Source organism: Narcine bancroftii, chromosome 1 (genome assembly GCF_036971445.1).
Source record: "Narcine bancroftii isolate sNarBan1 chromosome 1, sNarBan1.hap1, whole genome shotgun sequence".
In the NCBI taxonomy this organism is placed as follows: Eukaryota; Metazoa; Chordata; class Chondrichthyes; order Torpediniformes; family Narcinidae; genus Narcine; species Narcine bancroftii.
The window spans coordinates 300183947-300205864 of record NC_091469.1 but is presented as its reverse complement, the minus strand read 5'-3'; the positions used below and the strand labels follow the sequence as shown (position 1 = coordinate 300205864).

Sequence of the window (21918 nt, the reverse complement as noted above, 5' to 3'; positions counted from 1 at the left end):
GCAGGCAAGCTGGGTCAGCAAGGACAAGTTGTGCAGAAAAGCTGGTTTCTGCCAGGCTCTGCAATTATACTCAGAAAATCATCTTAATTATTTGTTCATTTCAACGAGCTCAGCCCAGGACGTTTTCCTTGGCCACAACGTCTAGGTCGCGAAACACAATAAAATGTATTTGAAATCTTGAGCAAACAACGAGAAACTGGACCTTGCAGAAGAGGAGAGAAATGGATGGTCGACGTTTCGGGTGGGAATGCCTTATTACTAAGATGGTATCAACCGTGTCAATTGCCTTGATCAGTCAATGCCGATCAAGAGAGAAAAAAACACGCCTTGCTGATGGCCGACGCCCTCCAACGCAACATCATGTCGCCGCTCCGACCCCAACGAAATCCCGCCTCCTCCACGCCGATTGGCTCGGTGGAGCAGCATCGCCGATGCTGATACGGCTGCTGAGCTGTCAATGCCGATCAACGGCGCCGGCGGTTCTCCGTCGAATTTAAACCCGACCAATCACAAAGCTGGTTCCGAGCACGGCTAGCGGCCAATCCAGTACGCCCTTGGTCGGGGGGTGCGCTTCGGAAATTTCAAATGCGCTTCAATGCTAACGGATCGGATAAACGGCGATAAGAGTAAAAATCGGCGTGAGAGGCCGGGCTCGATCGCTGACACGGAGGTGAATGCGAGGGGAGGGCCGCTGCTCATCAAGGTAAGCAGGCCGAGTCGCCGGCGCCTGGCCGAGTGCCGTCGTTTGTTATGTAAGTTGGACGGCCGTGGAGAAAGGTGAGCTCCATTTTCCTTTCCCGGTGCCGCTGGCTCTGAACACAATGAAGCCCGGGCGGGTGGGCGACTCGCCCCCTCCCGCTCCTTTCGACTCGGCTGTCAGAATGTGGTTTTTTTTGTAGTCGGCTCCGGGCTTAACTTGGACGCCGACCGCCGTCTGAAACCTCCTTGGGCCGGCACGAAGCAGATGAACGTGCAAGAAGGGGTTGGGCTGGTGGTTGTGGGGGGGTGGAGGAACCTTCTGGTGACACGCACGATTAATTAGAAACACCCCCGTCCCGCCGCGATCAACATCAAAGCCCAGACTGGTAAATGGGGAGTAGGATGGGGTGGGGAGTGGCAGATCCTGGAGGTCGAGATGCTGCTACTCAATTGCTGAACATTTTTAAAACCTCCAGTTGTTTGGCCCCCTGCCCAGTTTGCTGCTTGATGCTTTGGGGCTACTCTGTAACAGAGTCAGGTCACGAAAGAATGGAGGGCGGTAAGCGAGGTCTGCAGCAAGTCTTCACTCTAATATTTCCGGGTAATGTGCCTTTTTCAAATCGTTTCGGCCAATGTTCAGTGTCACGAATTACGGCACTTTTATCCTGAAGGGTTTTATTTACAGGCCCCGAATCTGGTTTTTTTTTAAAGGCCGCATGAAATAACTAACACGAGTGTTTGTGTCGGTCAACTCCCTGCTGCTTTAGTCACGCGCTTTCGAGGTTTTTGCATAAAGTAGTGGTGTTCGACCATTCGCCGTGTTTCTTGCCACCCTTCCCAAGGGAGCAAGGATTTGTCCCCTTTCAAATGTTCGTCCATTTGATAGCCAGATAGTGGTAGAATACCTCCCATGTGGATCTAATCAGTGCACATTGAAAAACTTTGCATTTTGTTTCCGTTTTATTATGGTTGGAGCAATGAGGTTTTAAAGCTGAAGATTAAATACATTTGCAGCATGAGAACGGTGGCTGGAATGCACCATGGACAAGCTGAGTGAATAGATAAAAGATCCAATATCTTGGAAATGAATGAAATAGTTATCCATTTGAGTGCCGAGAATAATATTACTTTTTTTAAAAAAAACTGTTTAGATCGTGTCAATATTCAAATACCTTGGTCGCGGCTACCATGTAGCGAACATCTCGGATGGAAAAAATAATTTGGCCTCTTAATTGCAAGAGGAATTGAGTACAATTATTGTTTTATCTCTGATTTTGTTCATATCGAAGTGCAGGTTTATTGTCAGAGTACAACATCATGTATAACTTTGAGATTCTTTTTCCCTGCAGGTGAGGAAGAATAACCACTTATCCTTCCATTTCATTAAAACGACTAGATCCATCTTTATTTTTGTAACCTTGATTAGCGGGAAGGGTTAGATTAGTTTTGGGTTTTCTTTTTTCTTGTAAATAAGTGGATTTGTTGGTTTAATCATAATTATCCTGAATAATATCCTTTTTTTTAAATAATGTGATTTGTTATAATAGTGTTTAACTGATTTAAATGTATAATTATTTTAACAGACAATCTCATTTAATAATAAGGGATGGAGTTTAAAATATGGCATACTGTATTAAAAAATAGAATTACTACTTGTTGATACAATAGTACAAAAAAATATTCCAAGTTGCGTATACTTTTGAACAAATAATATCAACAAAATTTGCAATGCAGAAAGGGAAAAAAAATTCAATAAAACTGCAAAAGTAAGTCCTTAGATGAGTCCCTGATTGAGTTTGTTGTTGAGTCTGATGGTGGAGGGGTAGCAGCTTTGAACCTGCTGTTGGGAGTCTTGTGGCACCTATACCTCTTTCCTGACTGAAGCAGCGAGAACAAAATGTGTACTGGGTGATGTGGATACTTGATGACTTCTGCTCTCCAGCAGCAGTGTTCCCTGTCGAAGTTCTTCATGGTGGGGAAGGTTTTGCCTGTGATGTCCTGGGCTGTGTCACTACCTTTTGCAGGTATAAATGTGTGCATATGCCAGATTGTTTGGCAGTAATTAACACAATAAAACTGGAATCAACAAACCCTAATGTTTAGGGAGATATAGCCCATGTTTATTGAAATAAATTAACTTGCCACTACAACATATGGGTCACTTAACTAATAGATCAACCAGTGACTATATTTGGTTATGGCTTGGAATGTACTGGTGCGGTTGGCATAGCAGTTAGTGCAATGCCCTTTCAGTGCCAGCAATTGAGACCAAGGTTTGAATTCTGTGCTGTTTGAAAGGAGTTTATGTTCTTCCTGTTTTTGTCTGTGTTTGACCCAGGGGTGCTGGTTTCCTCCCTCTGTTAGAAACTTACCAGGGGTGTTGGTTAATTTGGTGTAAATTGGGTGGCCAAACGTGTGGCCAAAATGACCTCTTACTGTGCTGTATGTCTAAATTTTACATCTTAGTGGCATCTTCATCAGCAACTTTGTTTTACTTTTGTGTTTTAGTATGTTTCGGTGTATGTGAACACTGTTACCTTTATGGTTACTTTTTCAATATTATTTGAAGTAAACTTTTTTGAAAGTTCCAGTTTTGTGGAAGGATATAAGTATTTGTCATGATGCATTGAGGGTGTTGGATTTTGTATGGAATGGTAAGGCTTCTCCAAGGTCTGCAAAGCCTTGTTTAATTTTAAGATAATTTTTGGTTTTAATTTAAATCATTGTTCGTAAGTGAAACTAATTAACTGTTTATTGGTCTGTGAAATTTCTATCCTTGTGTACAATAACCTTCACCAGATAGAAAGCTGTTACAAATGGATATTTTAGCATTAATTACAATATATTCTCTTAAAATTTATTCTAAAATGAGAATCACACTTGTAATTCTGAATTTGTTGTAAATAGAGTAAATTTATAGTATCAAATTTTGATCTATTTCCTTAATTTGCTAGATAATAGCAATGCATGAATCTAGAATATTTGCATGTAGACATAATTCAAGAAAATAAAAGATTAAAAAGTGAGTGCAGGAATATGTAAATCAAAGATGGAATATGAAATAAAAAATGATGCTGTTCTAGTTACCAAAACAAGTTCAGATTTCATGTTAATTTGTTCAATTTTAATGATCTAATAATAATGAATTAATGCTGTATGTTTCTAGCTCACAACAAAATTGTTTCTATAAGCAACAATGCTGTGCTCTGCAGTGCAATTCTAGGTAATACCTTGAAGTATTTTTTATTTGTCGTCATAAATAACAATATGTAGCATTTACCATATTTTTATGCATATAATCCACGCTTTAAATGCATATTTTGCAAACCAGGTACCCTAGCTGCCCCCCCCCCCCATACATTATATGCATCTGTGCACTATATGAGAATATTTTTACATGTGGAAAGAATACACACAATTAATAACGGGCATGTGAAAATCAAACTGGGAATTTATAGCAAGTGTTGAAATAAGTGGCATTGAAAGAACACTCACAATTAATAGCGGCCATGGGAAAAAGTGTACCGGCAATTTATAGCGAGTGTGGGAATATAATAGCAGCATTGAAAGAACACACACCATTAATATTGGCCATAGGAAAGTCTCAATTTAGAGTAAGAGTGGGAATATTATAGTGAGCATGAGAATGTAATAGCAGCAATGAAAGAAGGGCAGAATTTATAGTGGGCTTGGGAATATCTGGTATTCCTATAAAACAGGACATTCTGATTTGGGCACGGCACTTTATCAATGTTAATTGCCCAGAGACCTGTCCCTGATGGAGGATATTAGCATATCAAGTGCCTCTGATCTGAGACATCATTAGAATTAAAATCCTGCTTAACTCTGAAGCCATTCTTCTATCTAGTTAATTCATAGCTCTCCAAAGCTTGTTAATGTGTTGCAGCAAGATATCTATATAATGGCGATTGACACCTCTGGGGGAAATTAATTTTGGGAGATTAACTGGCAGATACTGGTATGGACTTGTCTCCTGTCATATTTAAATGCAAATTGCTTTTGACAGTCAGAATTTAGAATACTACACCCTTGTATTATATGCGTGTGCGCGTTATATGAAAATATTTCTACACAATTTGATTTTCTGTGTGTTATACGAGTAAAAATACAGTACTGCTGATTTCAATTGAAAACAAGTTTGCAATAAATTTCAGGAAGTGCATCTGCAGGTCAAACTTTCCTGAGATTCCTTCTAAGTAGGCAAATAAACTTGAACTGATTTCTGTAGAAATAATCTGCATTTAATGACCAGCATTTGTTTTTGCTGTATTTCATATTTTATAATTTGGAAGGAAAATGCTGTTCAAGAGGTTTATTTTGACATTGCAAAGAATGAGGTCACATCATTTGTATCCTTTGTTTGATTGTCACTTGGGAAAATTTTATGGGTAGTAATTTCTGTTTGTTTCACTAGGTTTCTGTTCGGTGAGCATAATTCACAGTAGCCATGGGAGATGAATCCGAATGGATGAAATTGCCAATTGATCAGAAGTGCGAGCATAAGGTATTGTAAAGTTTTTAATATTATTTGAACAAAATAATTTTGAATATTTGTAGAATATTGGTCATTAACATTTAATTTCTGCTTAAGTAATCTCCACAGAATTTCATTGAAAATGTGAAAATTACCGGTAAATGTTCTTTGTTTGATATGCTTGGATATGACACTTTTAAAAAAAATTTCATGCAGCACTCTACCCATAGGATTTTTGTGATTCTGCATTTGTTCCTTTCCAAATATTATTTATAGATTATAAGCTACTGATTTGAAGTAGTTCAATTCATGCAGGAGAGGTATGGGCATTTTTAATGAGTAATTAAAGAATTGAATGGGCTGCACTATTGTTCTCCTGCATCTGCTGTCTCACTCTTACAGAGGGTGAATATATTGAAAATTTTTTTAAAAATACTTATGAAATGCTGAAATCTGCAGTATCCCTGTTGTCACAATATGTGAAATGTGCAGGGAAAAGTGGCATTTCTATAGCCCTGGATGATAGAGCTTTGTTGGTGCTATATACATCCAGATAATTGAAGTGTATTAATTGATTCTCAAGTAAAGTTTTATTTTTTGATTGCACAAGTGCAACCTGACAAAACCGTGTTCTACAGTTCAGTGCAAAATATTCGTACTCACACCTACTCGCACACCCCTACCTTCCTTGCTTCATTCGTCAGGAAATGAAGTTGCTGTTGTGCTTTCCTGACAAGTGAGGAGATGTGTGTCCATGATTGGTCACCAAGGAACTTTGTGCTCTCTACTCTCTTTTACAGAGTTGTGGACATGTAGTGGAGAGAAGTCATTGCTCGTCTTGTCAATGACTTGAATTCTTCTGATTTAAATCTTGTATGTGCATGTCCTTGGGAGTTGAAGAGTGATTCATTTGCTGTAGGGGATTTCATCTTTGAATTGGTATTCTAACTGCAGTATTTCTATTCCTGAAACATTCATTTCCGAGCTCTGGCGTGGGAATGGATTATTTGACAGGAAAAGATTCAAGTATGCATACCGATCCTACTTGAATAAATGCAAATCTCCACCAACTCCTCTGGTTTTACATGGCAGGACACTTAGGGTGTTGAAAACATTGACCATGTGTCAGGAGAATGCAGAGTCCCAGCATTAGTGGCAGATGTAGCAGCCACTTTCAAACTACCAGCCAACTTAGTTAATTAGTCGCCACTTGCTTAACTGTGGAATTGTTTCATTTACACATTGGCTTTGTTCACTCCATCAGAATCTACAAATTTGGAAGTGAAGTCCTAGATAACAAGAGATTGTACAAAAAAGAGGCAAAGGTGAATTTTCTGGCAGATAACTGTGATGCTCTCTAAAGTTTTGCAGCAGACTTACTTATGATAGCAAGTCATTTTTGCCTTGCATTTGGGTATTGTAAATGTAATTTGCAATTATGAGTCAATATCTTTCTAGGTTACACACTAACATCGACTGTTATTTGAAGAATTTGAAATTTTAAATAAATGTATTCAATCTGTATACAGACTTTATGATGAAAGTTGCTGATAATAGGGATTGGACCATATTCTGCAAAGTCAGGAAAATTTATGGGCACCTTGATTGCTGCTCCCTTTGTAACGTGACGTGAAAATGTGACTTTAAGCCTTGAGCAGATGGAGAAAAATTGGAATAAGACTCAAAGCAAGTTTAATTTTTAACTGAGGGTTGGAGTTTCGGCTGGAGATAGTTATTGATCAGAATAACCACATGATGGTGAGTTTATTAACACAAGCATTACACCAAAATTCATTCTTGATTCAGCCGAGTAGTTATTTAGTTTTTTTTTAAATGACTGCATCAATATACATTAATTGAAAAGTGGATGCAAGTATTATCCTTGATAGGGTAAGGGAGTTGAACAAAGGGAAGTTGAAACCTGAAAGATCAGAATAAATCAATGCTAATTCAACTCTGGTTAACAAAGCCTAGTTGCTGATCTTGCAGAAAAGTGAATGTGAAAATCAAATTGTGTAGAGGAATTACAAACTTGAAGATAGATGTTAAATGCCTCGTGTGTAGGTGAAGAAACAAGTATGCAGAACTCCGTGTGTCGTGAGATCAGGCAAACTGAAATTTGCATTGGCATTCATACAAGTGTGAACAATGGTGCTGCAGTTAATGTTGCTGCCTCTTTCAGAGACCTGAATATGATATTTGCTTTGGATATTGTCTGTACAGAGTTCACAATGTCTCTCTGTCACCACATGGGTTTCCCTAGCTGTTCCCCTTCCACATTCTAAAAGTATAGTGATAAATTATCTTTTGGTATTCATCAGTGGCAAAAAGAACTGGGGTAGAGTTGATGGAATTTTTATGAAGGAATAAGATGCAAGGGGTCCATATTTGTAAGGGTTTTGAGACTGAGATTCCAGCCCTATGGGAAGCATGGACTTCTGGGCAGAATAGCCTCTTGTGCTGTTAGTGTAAGATAAGGTAAACTTCATGAAATGCCATAAATCACAACCAACATATTAGATGACACGAGGGAGAGTGTAATTGAGCATCTTTAGTCAACAGCTCTTGTTATACAGCTGGTCAGGTTGCAAATGTCATTTCATCAAGTGTAAACGTTCAATGAAAATGTGAGTGATGAGCAATGAATGGAAATGTTAAGACAAAACTGCAAACAAACAGGAGTTATGGATGCTCTTGTTTTGGCAGGCACCACCAGGTACATACAAATGTTTTCAGTTTACGGTAGTAGTTGGTTCCCATAGGATTATATTTGGTTGCATCAGCATGGTACAAAATTAAGTATACACATTGGACAGTACCCTTAGCAACATAACTGATTCTTGTTTCTGGAAATGAAGTAAAAGGATAGGTTAAATCGAGAAATTTTGTCCCCAGTATAAAATGATGTAGCATACATTTTTTGTGAGGGTTTTTGTATGATACACGATCCTCTTCCCCACTGTAATCAAATAATAGTAATTGCCCTTGATCTAATGGCAGCATCAAAGAGTCTTGGTAGAAATTAATTCATTGGCCATAAATTGGAAGTACTACAATTGTTGAAGCCACAGCTTGCACAAAGGAAAACTTGTTGGTCAATCTTCCTAGCCACAGGAATTTTCAGGAGTTTCCCAGACAATGTTCAATTCTTAACTATTTTCTGTTGCTTTATCAAAGATCAAAATTTGATCACTATGCCAAAAATGGTAATTCATGTTGATTGTACAATGTTCAGTTTTTTGTAGCTTAAGAACTGAAGCAGTCCAAGCCTGCATTAGCAAGACTTGGTCAGCATTCAGGTGTGACAGTTGTATTCAGGACCATAACTGCCATTAAGTCATGTTACCATAGCTGAGTGCTCCACCACCAACCATCCACAACTGAACCAGTGACAAATTATGGATTTTGCAGCAAGTGACTTGCCAACACTCAAAGCTCCTATCATCTATAGACATGCCACTGTATCATCTATAAGAGTGAGGCTTAAACTATATAGAACAGTGGTTCTCAACCTTTTTTCTACTCACGTACCACTTTTGCCATAAGGGTTTTGTGATTAGTAAGGGATTGCTTAAGGTGGGATGTGAGGGGGGGGGGGGGGGGGGGGTAGTTGAGAACCTCTGCTCTCGACCCAATTGTTATTGAAATATTTTGCTTGAGAAAAATTGTCTTTGGCCCATTTCCTTTGGAGTTATGAAACCATGCACATAACAAGTCAATGGGGTATGATTAAAACAGTGGTTTTCAAACATTTTCTTTCCACTCACATACCACCTGAAGCAATCCCTTACTAATCACAGAGCACCTATGGCATAGGGAATACTTAGTGGTATATGAGTGGAAAGAAAAAGTTGAGAACCAATGATTTAGAAGAAACAAAGCAAACATAAAATGCATTTCACCTGATTAGTATTCCGTCTATCGTCATAAATATTCATTCTTTCTACCATTTGTGTACTAAAACTGCATCTGATGGAGTGGCATGTGTATGATCTACTAAGTAAATGCTATCGTAGGTCATTAACAGCTTTTTCAAACTGTACCCTCTGCCACCAAGTAGGACAAAGGCAGGTCGGCACATGAAAATACCACACTGGAATATTCTTCCAGGTTGACTCCATTTGTCTTTTTACCTGTCAGCAGTGGTAATGTCACTGAATATCATGGGTCGGTGATAAGCTGTCTTGAAGAGTATTACAGCTTAGCAGTTATGGGTACGAAATATTGTCACTCCTGAATGTTGGCTAAGACTTGCTGAATGCAAGCTTGGAGAGCTTCATTTGTTAAGTTCCAATAGAATTGAACTTTGATATTTCTGACCTTGTGATCAAATTTTGAACATCAGAGAAGTCACAAGAAATGGTTGGGAATTGAATAGGAAACTTCTGAAAATTCTGTGATTAGGAAGATTAACTCAGTCACAACAATTTTCCTTTATGTAAGCTCTGGCTCCAGCAATTGAAGTACTTCAACTTGTTGTCCACTGAATTAATTTTTATCAATATTTCTCTATGCTGCCTTTGTATCAAGAGCAATTACTAAATTCCCAAACTCTCCTTCAAGCAGACATTGCTGTAGCGCAGCAGGTTGTCATTCAGGTATCTAAAGAACAATCCAATCACGTTGCACAGCTCCATCCCACATATCCCATTAAGTAAAATAGATCCTTTGGACCGCTGTCTGCATTGGTCATGATGCCAGATTTAACTATACCTGTGCCTAATCTAAATTCAGGTAAGCATGCTATAGCCACCCTATATACTTGTGTGGTTTCTTTTGGAGAGCTTTGAACTTGGACTCTCACATCCCTATGCACATTAATGTTGTTCAAGGTTCTGCCATTAACTGTTTCTGTTTACATTTAACCTCACACTTGGTTTAAATTCCATATGCCATTTATTTTCCCCATATTTGTATCCTTTCAAAGCCCTCTATACTGTCTACTAACCCAACCACTACTTTTCATCCAGATCATTTTTGTCTATTCCTTTTTGAAAATGAAGATTAAATCTGCTTCTAACATTCTTTATTTGGCAAATTTTTGTATTTGCTACATGAATTTCTTCTACATTTTTCAAGTCATTCACTTGCATTTAAATGATTTCTAACTGTTTCTTTCAATGCATTCTGTTGATCTTTATTCACATCTAGATTTGTTATTACCTTGAACAAGTTGCCTGAGAACAGTTGTTTAACTCCACCACATTTCTTAACATCTTATTGCTCAAGATTCTAAAATTGTTTCTGCATTGTTTGACTTTACAACCTTCCTTTAAATGATGACGATGTTGGATATATTTATCCCGGTGTGGTCAAACTAGGGTTTTCAGAGGCTCAATGTTATTTTTTACTCCCATCTGTCCTATGACTAAATTGTAATTTTGTTCTGATTTTTTTAACCTCTGTAGCTATCTTCAAAAGTTTGCTGTTTGAACACCAGGTCTTTCCACTTTGAACCCACTATGAATTCTTTAAATTTCTTTATTTCCTAAATCTTGAATTATGTGCATTTATCATTCTCTATACCTGCTTGTTTTTCCAGCCTCTTTATCAGTTACTATATTCCTCACTGTACTGCACTTGAACTATTGTCCCATGCACAATTTGAGGGATGGGGTCTGTGCACTCCTCAACAAACTAATCTCCTTCAAGGAAAATGCTTGCCATTGTTTTGACTTCCCTTTGTGACTCCAGACTCGCCCTTTCTAGTTGACTCTTAAATGGGATGGTACCACAACCTTGAGTAGCATTTAAGAATGGGAAACGTTGGCTTTGTCTCTGATGTGTAATTCCAAAGAATGGTTAAATACAAAAGAAAAAATTCCTTATACTGATCGTGATTTTCTGCAGTCTAACTTCATTGTGATTGTTCTTCAAGCTTAAACCAGTTTTGCACTAGTATTACTGTAGTTTTCATTGTGGATTGCTCTTTTGACAAATCTGTTGTGTGGCATTTGCCCACAGAACATCAACCAGATTCCCTTCAAACCTCTTTCTGGTTGCAAAACATAATCCTGTTAATTGAGCACTATTTTCCTTTACAGTATTGTATTGTATTAACATCTAGTGATTCATATGAGACTGGATGGTTTTATTTTCCTTTTTTATATAATTTGCCACTGGGTGAGAAGACTGGCACATTGGTAAATTTATCTTTTGTATCCTTATATTTGCCACCATCCTACTGCTGGAGGCTGGAAAAATTGCTGCCAGTACCATAATTTTAATTTTTCTGATGCTTTCTCTAATCAACGAATAATAATAATGCACATTTGGTAAGAATAAAATATAATGCATTAGAGATACTTGTAGAAATTTGTACATCAATGTATGGAAACAGGTGAGATACCAGTACTTTCCTAATAATGAGATGGTGGTTGTGGGGTGGCAGGCAAGGTAAAAATAAATTAATAATATTAATTTTTCTGTTGACCAAACACAATTGTGTTTCAGGTGTGGAAGGCAAGATTGAATGGCTATGAAGAGGCTGCAAAACTATTTCAAAAAATTCCAGATGAAAAGAGCCCAGAATGGTCAAAATATTTGGGATTAATCAAAAAGTTTGTAACCGATTCGAATGCAGTAGCTCAACTGAAAGGACTGGAAGCAGCACTTATTTATGTGAAAAATGCACATGTAGCAGGAAAGTAAGTTGAAATCTATTGATGTCACTTTCATTGAATTCATTTAAAATTCTGTTGTTGAGGCTCAAAATGTATGAGCTGCATTTTGTGCAAAATCCAGTTTTTCTTAATCTATCGTGAAGGTGATGGACCTCAGATTTAATGACTGAATTATCATGACTCTGCATTTATCGATGGATCGTGTTGTGTCTGCATTCACCAAAATGGTTTAGAATAGGTGTTCCTTTTTATAAAATTAACAACTACTGCAAACTGTTTTGTATGTAGAAAATATCCTGTGAACAAAAAACCTTTGAAATGTGTAATTTCTTTGGATCTTGTCAATGTAGTCAAATGCGCAAGATCAAAATTAAAGCAGATGATTGAACACAAAAACAACAGAGCATTACTAGAAATAAAGCAAGACTTGGGTCACATTTTATTATGGTCAAGAGCTGGTAGATAGTATTACTGATGTGTCTGAAGGATAAATGAAAAACAGGACATACGGTGATTTCATTTTGAATGTTTGGATTTTCTTCATGTGCAGATAAAGGATAGTTTTAATTGTCCAAAAAAAAAGGGTACCTGATAGTCTGGAACTTAGCTGCATCTACTTGGCTATTACATTGTTAAACTCCTTTTGTTGATTATCATTTCAGAACATGTGGAGAAGTGGTATCTGGAGTTGTAAATAAAGTCTTTAACCAACCAAAAGCCAGAGCCAAGGAGTTAGGTGGGGAAATGTGTCTTATGTACATCGAAATAGAAAAGACTGAACCTGTGCAAGAGGAGCTGCTTAAAGGACTGGACAACAAAAACCCCAAGATTGTTGTGGCCTGCATAGAAACCATAAGGAAGGCACTCTGGTAAATACATATATATGTTTTGTCATTGTAGAAAACTTTGCCCCAAACAAAAGTCATTTTAATTTCCTGAATGTTGTTCTTCATATCTTATTCTGGTCAAGTCTGTCCTTTTAACGTGTTTTTTTTCTTTTTAATTTTAATAAATAAATAGATTGTTCAATGTTGATCAAATTTATTGATCATTCTTTGTAGTGAATTTGGTTCCAAAATAGTACAACTCAAGCCAATTGTCAAGGTGTTGCCAAAATTATTTGAATCACGAGAAAAAGCAGTTCGAGATGAAGCCAAATTATTGGCAGTGGAAGTATACAAGTGGATTCGTGATGCCTTACGACCACCACTGCAAAATATTAATTCTGTTCAGGTATGGTATATTCATGCATGCTTGTTAATTTGAATTGTTCCATTATATTTGCTAGATATCAAGAGATAATTATTTGGGCTGTTTTTTTTACCCCCCAGTTGAAAGAACTTGAAGAAGAGTGGGTTAAGTTGCCAACTACAGCTCCCAAGCAAACAAGGTTTTTGCGCTCACAACAAGATCTCAAAAGCAAATTTGAGCAACATCAAGCAGCAGGAACTGATGAACAAGGTCAGTGAAGTACAATTTTTCCAAATAAAATGGAATGAATTTTAACATCTCACTTCAGTTATTTTTTTTCCAAGGAAGCAGGGAAAAGTCATTTGAACTTTGGCGCCTGCTCCACCACTTAATTATCGTGGCTAATCTAATTACAAAGCTACTCTTCTGCATTAACTCCATATATCTTGTTTCTTTCCAGATCTAGAAACAAATCAAATTCTGTTTTGAATAAGCTTGGCAACTGAATGTTCACCCAGCTCTTTTGGGTAGAGAATTCCAAAGCTTCATTACTATTTGGGTTTTAAAATTTCTTGTCTCAGTCTTGAATGACCAATGCAATTTTTAAAAACTGATCCCTGGGGCAGTGCTATTCCTTCATCTTTCATGTGAAGCACTTGGCTTGTTTAAATTTAATGTGATCAGTCTGCTTTCTGAATTTGAGGTGTTTGTGTGTGTGTGTAATGAAATTTCTCTATACCTTTGTTTAAAATGATTATCCCCTTGAAACTATATATTCCCTCATTCAAGACAAGTGAAAACTTTTTAAATTAAAATTATTTTAAAATCCTGGTCCACGATGTTCAATTTATCTCGTGTTTTGCTAAAACATAGCAATAAATTCCAACAACTTTGTTTTTGGAAATGCTGCATATTCGTTCTATAATTTAAGTTAACAGGTGTCTATATTTGAGTTTTTTTAGGAAGAAAATTTTGCTTAAGTAAATGAAAATAGATAGAATCATTGGAAAGAAAATATGACGTCCAGGAATTGCAGCTCATTTGCAAAATTTTGTCTTTGTGAAAATGTTGATGTTTTATGCTCTTCTTGCAGATGATGAAGAAGCTGATGCCCCTGTTGTGGATGCTTATGAACTTTTAGAACCTGTTGAGATTCTTTTAAAGCTTCCAAAAGATTTCTATGATAAAATTGTAAGTTTTTTAAATTGTAGGTTAGGAAAATTGTATAGTTTGAAAATAAAAATGAAGAAATTCTGTTTTCTTTTAATTGTCTACAGTTATTGCATTAAACCTTATTTATGCAAAACAATATTAATTTATCAGGGCATCTGAAATGTCTTGTAGTTTGTGAGCAATAAAAAAACTAAGTTGAAAATTGAAGTAGTTTTGGGATTGATGCCTTTACAAAATACTTTTTAATGCAATCACTTCTCCCCCAACAAAAATTGCCTTGTCAAAGTCGATGTCATTAAACTACAGTTTATATTTTAAATTTGGATTTTATCCTGCTCATATTTGAGTTATAAATACCTTAATTACTCCTGAAGTAGATGGTTTGTCTTGGATGATTTTCTTTCACCAAGGAGTGAAACCTTCAGTGTATACTCTAGTTTTATTTGGGCTAGCAGATTAGTAGCTACTTTTGTTCATATACTTTGTAAATCTTTTAAATGAAGATTGTGTGGCGGCGCACATCCTCATGGCGAACCAACCCCGCTTGTATCGCCATGTGGCGGGGCAGCCATGGGGAAATGGTGTCATCAGAGGTTTCTCTCCAACTCCAGCATCCCCTACAGTGCGTACCTGGGCAGTGATTATGATGTCACAATGCACCAGGTGACTGAGCTCATGCTGCCCTTCAATGGGCATGCTGAATTTGAATAGAAAGTTATTAACGACCCTCAACAAGGTGGCTGTGTTTCTTCCACTGCTCACACTGCCACAATGTATGAATTGTTTGTTGGTAGTATATTGGGTTAAGCATTTTTCCAAAATTGGTTATGTTGAACCTTTTTCTATTTGTTAACTTGAAGTGCAAGTTTTGCAACGGCTTCTTTGTTTGCTTTGCATTGAAGTCTATCTTTAAAAATATTTATTAGAAGAAAAAACAAAGCATTTTGTTTTAACCAAATAACTTCTAATGCATTACATCTTCGTTAGTGTTCAAGCAGGAGTTTTATTTGGGAATAGTTTGAAAGAATTCTCATCGATAATAATTGACCACAACTGGTTGCCAGTAGTTTGATGTGCAAGCTCATGTGCTTAATTTTCCTTAAAATAGGAGGCCAAAAAATGGCAGGAGCGGAAAGAAGCTCTGGAAGCTCTTGAGGTGCTTGTTAAAAATCCCAAGCTAGAATCAGGAGATTATTCGGATGTTGTGAGAGCCCTTAAAAAAGTAAGGAAATACTTGCCAACCTTCTTTCACGAAAAAGTGTGCTTACTTGTAAGCACTGCTGCTGTGTACTGCATTGCTTGTTTAGTGAAAATATTGTAACTGAATTTTTTTTCCATCAATGTAAATTTGCCACTTTGTTCTCACTTGTGCTACATTTTTGGGAAAATATATCTTTTTAAATTTTGAGTTCCATTCTTGAGTGTGATGCCACATAATATCTTCTAATTTTCAAATTTTAATCAGTCATGGGCATGAAAATAAATAGTAATTTTTTTGCACTAAGATGCTAAAAAAATATTTTCTGATTCACCTAGTGTTATTCGATAAATATCAAATTTTACTATCTTAATTCTTATTGGTCTGGTTTTGGCCAAATAATTTGTTTAATGTGCCTTAAAATTACCTTCTACATCCTGACGTAAGCAACTAGTGCAGTGCCCAAATCTGTATAGTTAATATCAAATGAGAAATGGATATTGTGCAGGAGACTTTGAAATAATTAAAAAAAAACAATTATAATGGTGCCGAGGAACCTATGACTTTCACTTGAAAGCCAAGCAGGAGGAGTCTTAATTTAATGTTGCCTCTGGAAGAATGGTACCTCTGACTGCCTCACACTGACATTGAACTACGAATCTTGATCAGATGTATTACTCAATATACTTCTCACACAAGAGTCAAATTAAATGGATGGATTTTGTATTGAGACTCCAGAGTAAATTGGTAAAACTCTCTGATGTAATGTTCCAATGCCTTTATGTAGCAGTGCTACAAATTTCTTCTAAGTTTTAGTTGACAATTGAAGATCAATGCTCAATATAAATATCTTGTTGGTTGATCTTTTTCATGCAATCTTAGGAATGTTATCTATCTAAAATATTAGCCACCCTCTCTAGATAACTGACATGTCTCCAGCATTGTTTTTACTTCAGATTCTCGGGTCAATATTTTGCATCTGCATACTGAAGAACATTGTATTTTCCCCTCTAGGTTATTGGAAAAGACTCTAATGTGCTGCTTGTGGCTTTGAGTGCAAAGTGTCTTGCTGGTCTAGCTGCTGGGCTCAGGAAAAAGTTCCAGAGTTATGCTACACATGTAAGTTTCAAATAATGTGTGACTTCTTAAATGTTTGGGATAGTTACAAGTATATAACTCTGCAATTATAGGATCTTTATTTGCAAGACTACTTCCCAAATTGAATTTGTATTACAGATGAACGTGAAAAGCATTTAAATTTTGTTTGTAAAGTTTTGAAATTTTATATAGTGCTGATTAGGATCCAAGAGGATTACTGCTCTTCATCCAATGTTATGGGCCTATTTAACAACCTGAGTGGACACTTTATATCAGGTTAGCATTAGAACTTCCTGCTAATCCAACAAACACAATTTTATCTTTTGCTTGTTCCACAGACCAGCATATCGCCCTCAATCACATATTAGTATCAAATCTTGATGTGCTAAAATATCATTGTTCCTTGATTGAAGTGTGAGTTGTATGTTAATGGGCTATTTCAATCTTTTTAGGTGGTGCCAACACTGCTAGAAAAGTTTAAAGAGAAGAAACCTCAAGTTGTTCAGGCTTTACAAGAAGCCATTGATGCAGTTTTTCTTACAGTAAGAGCAACATTGATATTTCTGAGTCAGTTTGAAATGTGAAAATTGTTGCCAGGTGGTTGCAAAAAACTCAAAATTAATGCCTATGCCAGTGTTTCCATTTCCTAGTTGTGTCCATGCAACTGTTTAACTGCTCTGTGGATTTAATATTTCAGTACACATGTATGAGCTTTTTGAGGTGTTAATGCAACCATGGAAGTTTTGAGTGCTGCCAACTTTATAGGGTAATATTCTTTTTGCTTTCCTTTTCCTAAATACGGCACTGCATTCAGAGTTCTATAGTTGCATTTCTAGTTTGGATTCAGGATGTTTTTTCCAACCAACCAAGAAGAGGGAAAAGACTTGTTTGTTGTACTTTTCTTGACTTCCTGATGTCCACAAAGCACTCAGTATTACTGCATACTTGCTGAAACCATTTTTACAATACAGGAAAAATAAATCTCTCTATTTTTACTTTCTTTTAGTATTGATTTTTAAAATATTTGGAAGAACTCCAGTGGTATTTACAAATAGCCTCAGAGTTGCCTGGCTGTATTTTGCTCAAGTGTCTAGAGTTGCATTTGAATTATTGACTTCATTACATCTGGTTGAGAAATGTTTCTGACAAGAGATTAGAATTGTGCCCTTGTGTGCTGAAATAATTATTTTAGTTCCTAGAAAGACTATAGTTCGGTTAGCTTATCATTTAACTCTGTTGACCTATTCACATTCACACAATTGGCTACATCTTGCTATATACATGTTAGCATTCCTTGTATTATTTAATACATTAAGTTGATCCAGTATCACCAAAATAATATTGGGTAATATACATGATCAGGAATAGTTAGATTTGATTATTGATGTTGGATGCTATGGGATCAAATGCATTCTGAAATTGATTATAAATTTAGTGAATACCAGTAACTAAATTTAATGTAGTTTGGTGTAAGTAAATGGTTATAAATGCTCAGGTGCTATCATTGCAAATCTAACTGGGTAACCTAAATATACTATTAGACTGTCTTTGTGTGACAGTGCATGAAATTGGGTACTAAGACGTTGTGGAATTTAACTCTTAATTTCTATCTGGCTTCTCTGTTCACCAATTCAATAGTTTAAGAATTTTGACAATTTTAATTTTTTTAAATTTAATTCTTAACTTAGATATGCAGCACAGTAACAGGCCCTTCTGGCCCACGAACCAGTCATTCCCAAATACCCCAATTTACCTACAACCCCTCCACTCCCCATACATTTTTTAAGGGTGGGAGGAAACAAGCAGGCATGGGGAGAACATACAAACTCAATGACAGTTCCAGTTTAGAATCCAGGTTGCTGGAACTGTAACAGGATTGCTCTAACAGCTACCCTACAGTACCATCCTTGTTGGAAGTTTGTTTCCCTTGTAAAAATTTCTCTATTGTAGTTCTACCATTTTCATTTCTATGATTAATTGTATGAAAATTGCCAGCATGATGTTAGTAAAAATGTTTACTAAATTGCCATAAAAATTTGCATGTGAAAAATGTGTTGCTGAAATGTTCAAGAATTGCAGGAATGAACAATTATTTTAATAACTTGTTTGGATTTAGACCACGTTACAGAACCTAAGTGAAGATGTGTTGGCTGTAATGGATAATAAAAATCCATCAATCAAGCAACAAGCATCACTCTTCTTGGCAAGAAGCTTCCGTTATTGTACTCCATCCACATTGCCAAAAAGCCTTTTAAAACCACTTTGCGCTGCACTGCTTAAGGTATGTCAAATTTGTAATGCATATTTTATGAATTCAAAAGATAAAGCTTGCTATTTTTCGTTCAAGACAATGAAATGTTTTTAAAGATTGAAACAATTAGTGAACCCATGAAACTAATATCCATTTCTATACAGCAAATTAATGATTCTTCAGTTGAAGTGAGGGACGCTGCCTTTGAAGCACTAGGTACTGCTCTGAAAGTTGTCGGCGAGAGAGCAATGAATCCATTCCTTGTTGATGTTGATAAATTGAAACTTGACAAGGTATGTCATAACACAATGAATTGTTCACATTTTGAAATTGATGTTTCACAATTAATCTTGAAAATTAGGAACAGAATATTTTTGTGGCTTTGCCTTTTAACTGAAATTCAGCGAGTCTTTTGCATGAGACCTGGCACAAAACGACCTGCAGTCAGAAGTGGATTCTGCCTTACTATGTGCTTTCTTGTACTGGAACTACTTGCAAGAGCATCTTGAAATACTGGAAAGATAACACCAATGCTTTCTCTACAAAATTCACTGAAACAAAAAGTGAAACAATGTCCGCTTGGACATTTAATCACTAATGTTAAAGACTGAAGGAAATATTATTTTGAACTCTGCTATAGAAGGAATCTCTGGCTTAAAGTGGAAAAGTGTTTGTGATAATTGTGATTGTATCTAGTTAATGCATGAAGAGCACATGGGTGCCTTATGAAACTCTTCTGATCCATGATGTACTGTAGATGACTTAATTAATTGCCTCTGAAGCAAGAGGAGGCAGTTATCTTTGATTCCACTTAACTGCCTAAGAAATGTTTATGGATGATAAATATTTGAGCTTTGAGAATATGGCGGTGTTAAGGAAAATTAAAACGCTAACCTAGTGCTGATTTGTTTCGTGATAGCTGAACATGGAAGGTGTACTTGAATGGAGCCCTAGTCTTTCTGGAGTTTGAGCATCAAATTGCTTTGTACGAAAAATGATAGAACAAAATCTAGGCAGGTTAAATTACTATATAGTTTCTTTGAAAGATTGACTTGATCTAATGTAGATCTATGAATTTGTATTATAAAATGAATTTAGAAGGGTAAATAGACAAAAACTTTTCTCTTGTTGGAATCCTGGACTTGGCCTGATCTAACTTAAAGATTTTGGAAAGAATAACTTGAGTAAAATAAATGCAAAGATGCAAAAGCTGCTTCCTTTCAGCTTTCCTTTGCTGCAAGTTATGTTTTTAAAACATTGAATTTTCCCCTTTTAAAGTCTGAAATTTATAATTGGGTGAAAAAAATGAAGAGAAGTGAAATAATTTTATGTAAATTGAGGTATATAGCTGCCATCAGAAGAGATGAGGATCTGAGATTTACTGTGAACTGAAGCAGTTTTGAAGTGATATAGCACCTCTAAGTATTGTTCTTAATGGTTTCCATCAAGTGTGTTGTCATTTCAGATTAAAGAATCTTCGGATAGAGTGGAACTTATTCATGGAAAAAAAAGTAATGCATCAAAAGAGGGAAAGGCTGGAGCACCTGGAAAATCCTGTTCATCGTCAAGCAGTGGAGACAAAGTAGATAGCTCTGCAACCAAAGCTGGTGTACAGGCAAAGAAAACTTCTTCAGGCAAGGTAGTAATTTGAAAATTTGAATCAAGCTTTTCTCGCTTGCTCTGAATAATGTAGCTAAATTTTGTTAACATTTATATGCAATATCTTTAAGTAGACTTGCATTCTGTATGGATGTATGGCTACTTTGTACACTTAACTATTATACAAATCCTAAAAATCCAGACTGCTCGTGAATTGGGTCAGTCCAGATTCTCGGGCAATACTTTTAAAATACAAATTTAAGGAGGAATAAAGAAGAAATGAACAAGTAAATTTTGGTAGTTTATTTATTAGTCAATACATCATGCTTCACTTATCAAAATGAGCATTTTTAAAGAAAAATAGCCAACACTTGACAAAACTGTAAACACAAAATGTTTTCACTACAAATCAAGAGCATATATTGTTTGAAATTGAACATTGCAAAAGAATACATATGAATTTCTTTGTGATAAGATTGCCTATATTAAGTGTGATTGCTTGTTTTTGCTCTCTATTTGTGGCACTTGCGTATGAATGCGCACACAAAAGCTAAATGTAAAATGTTTGGGAGTCCAGATTCTTGAGTGGTCTGGATTTCTGGCATCTGGATTTTTGTACTATAACTATATGGTTATATTTGGAGTGTTCATGCTGAGTGCTATAATTTTTTTTAACCCTTTGAACTCTGTCTCAGTTTGCAGGGTTGACCAACAATGCATATACTCAAGTGTCCCTGTTTTCTGGGGCTGGTTTTGTACTTGACCACCAGCTACTTAGTACTGTAAAGGTTTACCTATGGACCAAGTCTGGAGTACCTTTGGCTTGGCTTCGCAGACGAAGATTTATGCAGGGGGTAAATGTCCACGTCAGCTGCAGGACAAGTCCAATGCGGGACAGGCAGACACGGTTGCAGCGGAAAATTGGTTGGTTGGGGTTGGGTGTTGGGTTTTTCCTCCTTTGCCTTTTGTCAGTGAGGTGGGCTCTGCGGTCTTCTTCAAAGGAGGTTGCTGCCCGCCGAACTGTGAGGCGCCAAGATGCACGGTTTGAGGCGATATCAGCCCACTGGCGGTGGTCAATGTGGCAGGCACCAAGAGCTTTCTTTAGGCAGTCCTTGTACCTTTTCTTTGGTGCACCTCTGTCACGGTGGCCAGTGGATAGCTCGCCATAGAACACGATCTTGGGAAGGCGATGGTCCTCCATTCTGGAGACGTGACCCACCCAGCGCAGCTGGATCTTCAGCAGCGTGGACTCGATGCTGTCGACCTCTGCCATCTCGAGTACTTCGACGTTAGGGATGAAAGCGCTCCAATGGATGTTGAGGATGGAGCGGAGACAACGCTGGTGGAAGCGTTCTAGGAGCCATAGGTGATGCCGGTAGAGGACCCATGATTTGGAGCCGAACAGGAGTGTGGGTATGACAACGGCTCTGTATACGCTTATCTTTGTGAGGTTTTTCAGTTGGTTGTTTTTCCAGACTCTTTTGTGTAGTCTTCCAAAGGCGCTATTTGCCTTGGCGAGTCTGTTGTCTATCTCATTGTCGATCCTTGCATCTGATGAAATGGTGCAGCCGAGATAGGTAAACTGGTTGAC

At 37.0% G+C, this 21918-nt stretch overlaps 1 protein-coding gene across 5 annotated transcripts in view; it reads left to right on the top strand.

Moving 5' to 3' along the window:
- Positions 1–552: 552 nt before the first annotated feature.
- The window catches only part of ckap5 (cytoskeleton associated protein 5), a 96072-nt gene continuing 74706 nt past the window's right edge, over positions 553–21918 (top strand). For 2 of the 5 annotated variants that reach the window (XM_069905430.1, XM_069905450.1), the window contains exons 1-13: positions 553–703; positions 5135–5224; positions 11648–11841; positions 12480–12686; positions 12879–13050; positions 13149–13278; positions 14102–14199; positions 15290–15403; positions 16394–16498; positions 16930–17019; positions 18594–18758; positions 18893–19021; positions 20194–20367. In XM_069905430.1, the coding sequence (XP_069761531.1) occupies positions 5168–5224; positions 11648–11841; positions 12480–12686; positions 12879–13050; positions 13149–13278; positions 14102–14199; positions 15290–15403; positions 16394–16498; positions 16930–17019; positions 18594–18758; positions 18893–19021; positions 20194–20367 (1635 nt within the window). In that variant the 5' untranslated portion in view covers positions 553–703; positions 5135–5167. Of the gene's footprint in view, positions 704–3865; positions 3923–5134; positions 5225–11647; positions 11842–12479; positions 12687–12878; positions 13051–13148; positions 13279–14101; positions 14200–15289; positions 15404–16393; positions 16499–16929; positions 17020–18593; positions 18759–18892; positions 19022–20193; positions 20368–21918 lie in introns of all 5 variants that reach the window. The other 3 variants (XM_069905441.1, XM_069905417.1, XM_069905423.1) reach the window with 2 other exon arrangements.